Source organism: Entelurus aequoreus, linkage group LG20 (assembly GCF_033978785.1).
Source record: "Entelurus aequoreus isolate RoL-2023_Sb linkage group LG20, RoL_Eaeq_v1.1, whole genome shotgun sequence".
Taxonomy (NCBI): Eukaryota; Metazoa; Chordata; class Actinopteri; order Syngnathiformes; family Syngnathidae; genus Entelurus; species Entelurus aequoreus.
In genome coordinates this window covers 224,577-235,718 of record NC_084750.1, presented here as the reverse complement: position 1 = coordinate 235,718, position 11,142 = coordinate 224,577, and the positions used below count along the sequence as shown (strand labels likewise).

General features: G+C 40.1%; 1 protein-coding gene across 1 annotated transcript; it reads left to right on the top strand.

Moving 5' to 3' along the window:
* The first annotated feature begins 2,022 nt into the window (after window positions 1–2,022).
* LOC133635754 (uncharacterized) lies at window positions 2,023–6,614 on the top strand. Its single transcript, XM_062029021.1, has 8 exons — window positions 2,023–2,501; window positions 4,024–4,124; window positions 4,196–4,323; window positions 4,420–4,650; window positions 4,801–5,089; window positions 5,181–5,413; window positions 5,520–5,647; window positions 5,771–6,614. Exons 1-8 carry the CDS (start codon window positions 2,078–2,080, stop codon window positions 6,265–6,267), a joined length of 2,031 nt encoding a protein of 676 aa, XP_061885005.1. The 5' UTR covers window positions 2,023–2,077; the 3' UTR covers window positions 6,268–6,614.
* The last annotated feature ends 4,528 nt before the right edge of the window (window positions 6,615–11,142 follow it).

Genomic DNA, 11,142 nt, shown 5'->3' with positions numbered 1-11,142 from the left:
GACCATAATGCCTTTCATCTTCACGCTGCCTGGTGGTCTCTCATTCCTTGCGTCGTTTGCCTTGAAGAAATGGTCCTCTCGGTCGCTGTCTCGTTCCTCCACGACCTTTCTCGCGCCATCTCGTTCCCCCTTTTTCTTGCACAGCGACTCTTCGTGTGTATTACTTTTGCAGTATCCACACCATACTTTTCTGGAACACTTTCTTGCTTTGTGCCCCTTTATTCCACATCTGTAGCATGTCACGTTGGCATCTTCATCTTTTCTATTGCCAGCTTGTGCCCTTGGTGGACCTCTGCCCTGTTTTACATGGGTCTTCATCACATTGTCTGTAGATTCTGTGTTCTTCATTTTCTCGCTCTCTTCATAAACTCTTAGTCTCCTTTTAAAGTCTGCAAATGTAACTGCATCTTCATTTTGTGTTACATGGACTGCTAGGGGCTTGAAGGATTCTGGTAGCCCATTTATCACCATGGCTACATTTAGTCCGTCACTCATGGTTTCACCAGCGTCTTTTAGGGCCATGATAATGTTCTCTGCTCTTATAATGTAGTCTGTAACATTCTCACCTTCTCCCATGTGTAGCTTGGTGAGTGATGTGTACAGATTGATGATCCTCGGCTTACTTTTTCCGGAGTAGTGTTCTCTTAGTATTTTCAGGGCTTGTCTGCCATCATCTGCAGCCTCGTGTCTTATTAAGGATAAGCTTTTGTCATCAATGAGTCTGATCAGTTCAGCATAACAGTCAGTATTCTTCCTCCTATGTTCAGCTTGAGCTTCTTCATTGCCAGATGGCGCATTCAGGATCGCCTCTTTTAATTTTAGAATGTGTAGATGACCTAAAAATCTTGTTTCCCACAGGTCATATTTTTCATCTGATCCATCAAAAAGAAGTTGCGGGGCTGGTGTCGCCATTCTGTTAGCCATCTCGCGTATTGCGTCGCAAAAAACTTCTTCCGAGCTTTACTCACTTTATCTCCAAGTTGTCCACAGAAGCTCCGTGTTAATCCGTCACGTTAAACTTCCTCCAACTCTTCCTGGGCCCATAACCTGTCACGTTTCAGTGCACAGTGTCCACGCGTATCGGAGAATAAAGTAATACTCTTAATCTTTAGCCTAATGGCATATTTATTACAAGTAGCGTCTGAAAATGGCGCGTCTCACAATGAGAGCGTAATGACGTCACATCCTGTGTACGTACCGTAAACATATAGAACATACAGCACAACACAATAGGTACCGTAATGCAATGAGTAAGGGCGCAATCCAAACACAACATTTAACAATATATTCTAACAAGGTGTAGATTGGATTTTAACCTATTCAAAACATGTCATCAAAATTCCAAAATTACTAATGATGTTCCATAAATTCTTTTTTAAAGTTTTTCTCTTCTTTTTTTCGGTTGAATTTTGAATTTTAAAGAGTCGAAATTGAAGATAAACTATGTTTCAAAATTTAATTGTCATTTTTTTTCGTGTTTTCTCCTCTTTTAAACCGTTCAATTAAGTGTAAATATCACTAATTATTAATAATAACGTTAAAGGTAAATCGAGCAAATTGGCTATTTCTGGCAATTTATTTAAGTGTGTATCAAACTGGTAGCCCTTCGCATTAATCAGTACCCAAGAAGTAGCTCCTGGTTTCAAAAAGGTTGGTGACCCCTGCTGTAATGGTTACTGCTTAAACCTTTATTGTGAAAGTCTGTATCCTTACTGCTGTAACAGGATGTATTGCGCTTCACTAACCGGAAAAAGAAAATGCCGGTAAAATAAATAAACAAAGCTCCCGGGCTGAACTGAGAAATAAGCGTTTTCTACGTCCAGTTATTATCCAGATTAGTCTATAATACTTTTCGTGTATAGCTAATCACAACAAAACCTTCACCCTTTAACGGCCGCGTGCTGTCCTCAATCACGTCCGCAATCTGCCCAGAACAGCATGCGGACGTGACGTAGGACAGCGGCTGTCCTACGTCACGTCCGCTTTTTCTCCATAAAAAAAGCGTCCCGGCCCAATCACGTGGCTTTTGGAAGTCGGCGCGCACACAACACGAAGAAGACGAAACAGAAGTGGAAACATGGAGCCGACGAATAAGAAGAAGAAGTACTCTTGCAAATTCCAAGAGCATTGGAAAGAGCAATTCCAGTTCATCGGGGACAGCGCGAAGGGGAAGGGGTATGCTACCTGCAATTTTTGTAGATCAGACATCTCCATCGAACACGGTGGCCGGGCGGATATAATCATCCATGAACGGTCAGGGAAGCACACTGCTGCGGCAATGCAGCACGGCTCAGAGCCCATTATTATGGACCATCTGGATAAAAGGAGACCCGAGGGTGTAACTTATGCCGAGATCAAAATGGCTATGCTGATAGCTGCAAGCGACATCCCGTTCTCATTTGCGGACGAGTACTACAAATCCGTGAAGGATATGTTCCCGGATTCAGCGATCGCTTGCCAGTCCGCAAATGGCGGAACAAGGGCTACTCAAATAGTGAAAGGTGAGTGCTATTTTTTTTATTAACACTTGTGTAATGTTCATATTGTTGTTACTCAGCCAGCGTTTGTGGGTCTGATGGACCTGTTGTATTTTGTGGATTTTAATGCCTCACAATCAAACACTTTTATGTTAAAATACTGAACATATGTTAATTGGGATAAGGCAGTGGTCCCCAACCACAGGGCCGCACAAAAAATAAAAAATGTTTTTATTTTTTTTATTAACTCAACATAAAAAACACGATACATTTACGATTAGTGCATCAACCCAAAAAACCTCCCTCCTCCATTTACACTCATTCTCACTCATTCGCACAAAAGGGTTGTTTCTTTGTTATTAATATTTCTGGTTCCTACATTATATATCAATACAGTCTGCAGGGATACTGTCCGTAAGCACGCGTGATTGTGTTTTTTTAATGAAAAAAAAAATAAAAAAAATCCATATTCCAACTCCCCCCGTTGACCGGTCCGCAGTTACAAAAAGGTTGGGGACCGCCGGGATAAGGTAAACATCTGTTCAGTATTTTAACAGAAAAGTGTTTGATTGTGAGGTATTGAAAGCCACAAAATGCAACGGGTCCATCAGACCCACAAATGCTGGCTGAGTAACAACAATATGAACGTTATAGTTGCAACATTGTTTGTCAACACTGTCTGCTCTCATTTTCTCGCACATTTGACCCTCTGATGTTGTGTGTACCTACACTCTGTCCTCCTCTTGTCTAGGCCTGTGTGGTACACAGAACATCAATTTCCACACTTCTATTAGTTCTTCTAATACAGGGGTCGGGAACCTTTTTGGCTGAGGGAGCCATGAAAGCCAAATATTTTAAAATGTATTTCCATGAGAGCCATATCATATTTTTTAACACTGAATACAACTAAATGTGTGCATTTTTTAAGTAAGACCAACATTTTATGATATGAGTATGATAAGTCTCTTATTCTTTTTTAATAACATTGTTATTCTGTAGCTTACCAATAATTAAAATACTTCATACCATTAATGCAACTTCTTGAACAGGTGAAAACGGATGGATGGATTACAATGCATGAGAATGTTTTATATTTGGAACTTTATTTTTAAGACTGATTACCACCGGAATTATTCATTACTTATCGTGTTAAGCAATGTCGGCTAAGATTTATCTGAGAGCCAGATGCAGTTATCAAAAGAGCCACATCTGGCTCCAGAGCCATAGGTTCCCTACCCCTGTTCTAATACTTCTAACACTTGTATTATCCAGTGGACCCGGACATCTTATATGTAATAGAAATGTGTAGGGGGGGGGGGGGGGGTGTATGGTGTGTGTTCATTAAAAATGTATTCCTATGTATGTTCTTCACAGAACATGAGCCAAAGTCAGTGAGTCTCAGTTTGAAAAATTAATTAATTGTATAATTTTTCTTTTAATAAAAAATAAACTGGTCCCACAGACCCGAACACCACACAAGGGTTAAGTAAGCAGCAAGTACAGTACGGTTAGTAGAACTGTGTTTTCATTACTGTGTATTTGATAGATGCCATTGCCCCGGAATTGGACAAGGAAGTGATCGAACTGTGCCAAAACCAACCCTTTGGTCTGATCTGTGATGAAAGCACAAGCAGAAACACGGATAAAGTATGTATTTTGTATTTACACTTCTCTTGTAATTTTGTAAAAAAAAACAAAAACATATTTTTTTATTAAAGGAGTTTGTGATATTGGCGAGGGTTTACGATCCGAAAACTCAGGAGGTGGTGACGAAGTTTCTGCACATGCCAGTGTGCGACGTTGGCACAGCACAGGACCTCTTTGAGTCACTGAACACAGTGCTAAGGTAAATGTGAAGTCGCTCATGTGTAAATGTAAATACATTACAATGTGCTAGGAGACAGGCCACTAATAAGTAATGTTGTGCTTTGTTTATTCCTAGTGACAAAAAAATTGACTGGAGAAACGTTGTGGCGTTTAATAGTGACAATGCCAGTGTCATGAAGGGGAAGCACAATTCTGTTGTCAGCAGAATCAAAGACATGCAGCCGTCCCTAATTGACGTGGGATGCATCTGTCATCTGGTCCAGCTGGCCACAGAATGTGGCATTGAGGCTCTACGCCAGCCTATTGAAGACATCCTCAGCAGTATATATGCTCACTTTGACATCAGGTAAGCATATTGATATGCCGCACATAAGTGAAAAGAGAGCCTCTGTGCCACAATTTGACAGTTATTAGATGTCATTTTGGTTGCCTGGATTTTCATTAATTAACAATTTCTTTCCTATTTTTATTTTTTTTTAACATTTCTCAACTTCAGTGCCCAATGTTGTGAAATCGTCAAAGAGTTTATGGAGTTCACAGACTCCGAAACTCTGGAGCTACTCCGATACTGTGCGACCAGCTGGCTCAGCTTGCTGACTTGCATAAACCAGGTGCTCAACCAGTGGGATGCACTGCAGGCATATTTTGCCAGTCATGAGGATGTGGAGAAGCCTGGCAAGGTGAAGATGCTGGCAGAGCATTTAACCAACAAGAAGACAAAGTTCTTCTTCCTCTTCCTCTCCCAGGCTCTGAAACCACTGGCAGACTTCAATGTTATGTTTCAGGTCAGAAGTCAAAAGATTAACTTAAATGTATATGACAATAAATACTGCAGTTATAAATTTTTTTTATAACTGATAATCCATGTGTTTCTAGGCTGAAGGAGTGATTGTTCACAGGCTGCACCGGGAGATGACCAGCCTGGTGAAAAGAATAATGGGAAGATTTTTCCCTGCCAGCCTTATTGCTGATGTCCCACTGAAAGACATCAAGTTCGAGGATGCCAGCCTACAGTTGCCAGACAGCGAACTCTTTCTTGGAGAAGCTGCACAAAGCCTCTTGGAGGACAACATGGATGAACTTTCCTCCTCTGTCCCAATGATGTTCAAGTAAACATGATTATTGTTATCCAAAATCAGCTTACCTCCTAAGAGCTAACTAACTGATATCCCATCATACAATGGCTGTAATTTTTGATCTGATCATGTGTCACAGGGCAGTGAGAGACTTCTTTGTAGCTGTGACCACAAAGATGATGACTACATTCCCCCTCGACAACATCATCCTCCAAAACCTGACCGTGTTGGACCCAGAGTCACGGCATCGATTTTCCCCAAACTCAGGTGCATCCCCATTTTTTAATTGATGGCGGTAGTTGTTTAATAATCAACTTCAGAAGTTATAGAGGATAAGACTAGAGAAAGCAATTATATCCCCAGCTCACTTGTGCTCATTTTCATTTGCAGTTATAGAGCTTGGGAAAAGTCTGCCGCAGCTGCGATTGGACCTGGATAGCCTCTGGGATGAAGTAGTGGCGTACCAAGTGCTTGGCAGGGAAGATCTTCCTAAGGAAGCAAGGATTGACCGGTTTTGGGCCATGCTAGGGAGAGGTGGAAGATTCCAGACTCTGCTGCATTTGATGAAGGCACTTTTGTGCGTGCCACATAGCAATGCATCATCAGAGAGGGTGTTCAGCATGGTTAGAAAGATAGTGACGGAGAATAGAACGACTATGGACAATTCAACCCTTAACTCACTCCTTTCATGCAAATTAAATTTCACAGGTGCTGCCCATACCTATGATCCTTCAAGGGCTATGCTCATACTTGCCAACCGTCCCGATTTTCCTGGGAGCGTCCCGAATTTCAGTGACCCTCCTGAAAATCTCCTGGGGCAACAATTATCACAAATTTCTCCCGATTTCCACCCGGACAACAATATTGGGGGCGTGCCTTTAAGTTAAAGTACCAATCATTGTCACACACGAGGTGTGGCGAAATTATTCTCTGCATTTCACCCATCACCCTTGATCACCCCCTGGGAGGCAAGGGGAGCAGTGAGCAGCAGCAGCAGCGGTGGCCGTGCCTGGGAATAATTTTTTGGTGATAAAACCCCCAATTCCAACCCTTGATGCTGAGTGTCAAGCAGGGAGGTAATGGGTCCCATTTTTATAGTCTTTGGTATGACTTAACTCTCTAATTCTGAGGTCTCAAGGTTGGCAAGTATGGCTGTGCTACTGGCTGCTAAGCAATGCACTTTCAAATACAACCACGGGTAGAGGAGTGTTGTGTGTGTGTGTATATGTGTAAATAAATGAACACTGTCAAGTATTTCTTTTTTTTTTTTTGTATGTGTGTGTATATATGTGTGTATGAATTTCTTGCATTTCAGTGAATTACAGCTATCTGTAATTCACTGACAGAGTATAAAAGGTTGACAACCCGTAATAATTTAAATTAATATAATGCAAAAGGTAATGTACAGTATGTGAGCATAATGATCCAGTTTTGCCTGAAAGGGAGTGGGAAGAAAATGTATTTAATCCTACCCCCAGTTCTCAATTCAGTGATTAATACATTGAGTTTCACTGTGTCTTTGTTTAAGGATTATACACATGGTGTATCATAGTGGCATTACCACAGGTAGCAATAATTTGTATCACCAATGTAGGAAGAATGAATATACCAACAATGGTAATCGACAAAATGCAAACAATGGTAATAGACAACATAGCAATAATGGTAAGTAAACATTGTTAGCACACATGTTAACACTATGAGACAGAGTACAACAGCAGGTCAAATTAAAGACATCTCTATATTTGAACCAGACCAGATGTTTGTATAGTAGTTTAAATCAATAGTTTGGCATTGCTTGTGTTGCAAGTCCAGTTTGTTCCATAGTTTTACTCCGCATACAGACACACAAAAACGTTTACGTGTGGTTTGAGCTCTCGGCAATGAGAAATATCCAAAACCTCTCAAGTTATGAGCCTGCGCTCGTCTTATAACAAATCTTTGTAGATTAGGCGGCAATCATTTAAATACTTTATATAAGATTATTGATGTATTATATTTAAGTAGATTATCAAACTTGAGCAACTTTGATTGCATAAACAGATGAGTATATTCTAAAAAAAACGTGATTGATCCGCACTGCTCTTTTCTGTGATAATCACGGACCCTTGGGGGACACTACAAGCAATGCCAAGAGTATCTGATGAATATTTACAGAAAACCCACACATACCGATCAATACATACTTTTCGACTCACAGCACCCACTGGAACACAAACTGGGCTGTATCAGAACCCAGAACACAGAGCTGATAATGTTCCCACCAGCCCACAGGCCAAAGAGAAATAGCATAGGTATTTGAGGGAAGCCCTCAAAACCTGTGGTTACCCTAGCTGGTTGTTTGTGAAAAGTGCATCCACTTCCAGAAAGAACAAGAACAGAGTGGATGAGGAGAAAAAAAGGTGACAGACGCAAAAAAATATTGTCATTCCATATGTATCAGGTCTATGTATTTTTAACCAACACAACTTCCCAGTACACTTCAAACCAGGCAACACCCTGAGACAGACACTGGTGCATCTTAAAGACCGGACACCCCACACCCACAAAAACAACCTGGTGTATGCTATCCAGTGTAATGATGAATGCACTGATTCACATATTGGGGAAACAAACACTAGACCAGGGGTCTCAAACACGCGGCCCGCGGGCCAATTGTGGCCCGGGAGACGTTATTTTGCGGCCCCCACCTTAATATGAAAGTTTAATGTTAGTGCGGCCCGCGAGTTTTAAATGAATGGCGCTTGACAGCGTTGTGTGCGGAGCTGAAGAAATCTACCAATCACGTTGTGGTATGAGGCTCTCGACAATATCGAGGGCGTGCCGTGATGGCACTGTCATCAGTGTCCTCTAGAATCTGTCACCGCATCATCTTTTTCTCCATACTAGCAGCGTGCCAGCCCAGACACATGTTGTATGAGGCTTCTAGAGACACACGCAGGTTATTGCAAGACATACTTGAGGAACAGCCATACATGTCACACTGAGGGTGGTCATATTTTATTTTATTTATATTTTAACACTGTTACAAATATGCGCCACACTGTGAACCCACACCAAACAAGAATGACAAACACATTTCGGGAGAACATCCGCACCTAAACACAACATAAACACAACAGAACAAATACCCAGAATCCTTTGCAGCCCTAACTCTTCCGGGCTACAAAAACACCCCCGCTACCCCTAACCCCGCCCAACTCAACCCCCCCCATCTCCCGAATTCGGAGGTCTCAAGGTTGGCAATTATGCATTGATGTCACTTGCGTAATGCAAGCAGAGAAACATTTTGCCGCTTTTCTATGACACACGCTCTTCCTTCCTCCCTCCCTCGCCCGCCTGCTCGCTCCCGCCCCCGTTGTAAACAGTCCGGGCGGGGAAGACGAGCACTCCGCCGAAGGAGCGAGCGACAATACAAAAGTGTGGTGCACTGGACCCCAGCGCTGATACAGACGTGGTGATGTTAACCCGTTCGGGGCTAATTGTGCTACCGTAACTGTAAACTCCACCCCCCACCCTCCTCCCGTTGGCTCCAGACAGAGACGATTTTTGATGCAATATTTCTTTCACAGGGGCACCCCGACGTGTCTTATTTCATTTCATTTCATTTTTATTTATCTCCTTCATTGATGTGCATCTTTGATCGATAGACAATTATACCTTAATTTTTAAATTATACATTTACACACCAATGCCTGAGAAGGAGCAGGATGAAGAAAAATCTTATATTTTTCTGCCCCCTTCAACATAGTACGTAGTCTTACTTAATGATATCATATAAACAAACAATTACATCCAAATATAACGAAAACAAACAAAAAAACACAAGAAGTGCAAAACTTCATGATGTACAAAAATAACAAAAAAAACAAAATAAGTAGTATACACCTCACAGGATGATACAAAACAAATACAAAACTAGGCAAAAAATAAGTAAAATAATAAATATAAAGCAAAATGTAAACAGTTATGGCTGTCCATATGATCTCATTGTTCTGTCCTTATATATTTTTTCAATTGGAATATATTTTTACAATCTTTTATCTCTTGTAAAGAGAATTCCATAGTTTAACCCCCACCACTGATATACACATTTGTTTTAAAGTTGTCCTTGAATACTGATGTTGGAAATGACCTTTTCTTCTATGCTCTTCATTCTCAGAAGTGATGACAAACATTTTTTGTAAATTTGCTGGTAATGTTTTACTTTTAGCCTTAAACATGACACATAATGTCTGTAACTTTACTAGCTCCTGTAATTTCAATAAACCGGAATTAATAAATAATATGTTAGTGTGTCCTAAGTAATCTACTTTATGAATAATCCTTATAGCTCTTTTCTGTAGTTGATACAGAGAAAGTTGCGTTGCACAAGGAATACAATTTGAAACGTCATTATACAACTAGACATGCTGAGGAGTATGCAAAATACTAGGGGAGTGAACCGGGTTGCAAATTTTAAAACCAGTCTACTGAGGCAACAAGATTTCGTCAAGAAAGCAAGCGAAAAGAGCGATGCAGCAGTCAAAGCTAGCTACATGGTGAGTGAGATGGTTGCTAGGGCGGGAAAGCCATTCAAAGGAGGTGAATTCATTAAAAAGTGCATGTTAGATTTTTTTTAAGAAATATTTTCTTGCGGCCCAGCCTCACCCAGTTTCTGCATCCAGTGGCCCCCAGGTAAATTGAGTTTGAGACCCCTGCACTAGACTGACACATAAAAGGGCAAACTCTTCAGGCCAAGACTCAGCTGTCTACCTGCACCTCAGTGAGAAACAGCACTCATTTATATGTTAAACTTTTAAGTTTATTATTATTTTATTGTGTTTTTTATCTTAATTATTAATACTACTACACTTAGACATAGACAACATTTAATGATCCACAAGGGAATAGTTCCACACAGTAGCTCAGTTACAAATGATGGAAAAGATGGAAAGGACAATGCAGGTATAAAATAGACTAAAAGCAATATAAAATATAAAAAAAAATATACGTAATATTTACATAATATATGTGCAGTATAGGATGTATACTGATATATTATATTATATGTTTATATCATATATACAATATATAACAATTACCATGTACAATATTACAGAATATGTAACAGCTGCAGCATAAAATAGAGAGTAAATCCAGCAGAAAATAGACATGAACAGAGAAGTAGCAAACATAGAAGGTGTCAGGTAATAGACATAATCTATTGCTGCATTATTATTCTCTCAATGTTACGTTTTTCAACTTATTAATGTATTATCTATTATTTACATTTTATTTTTACATATATTTTATCATTTGTTTCCTACTATTTTTTAGATGGTGTTCATTTTAGTTATTCTCCAGTGTGGACACTTAAAAATATTTCTAAATGATAGATCCTTAAAAACAAAACCATCCTTCATAATCTTACACGAATAATTCTGCCATTTCCTCTCATCTGTGGAACTCTACAACTTTTAGAGAACCCCTAAATGTGTTTTTATTTTTTGTTTCTTATCTTGTATTGAGCGTATATTTTCCTTATTTTATTCCTGTGTGTGATTTGCGTGTTGCCATGTATGCCATATCTGTGGTTATTGTTCTACTTTGTTGAATAAATGTTTTTAAAAAAATCATACTTCCTACAATGCAAAACACGGAAGGGCCCAGAAGCTATTAAAGTGTAGTAACAAGCTGTGTCTCAATTCGGAGTCTGCATCCCACCAACCCATTCATACTAAAGGGTTGTTTCTTTCTGTTATTAATATTTGTGGCTCCTA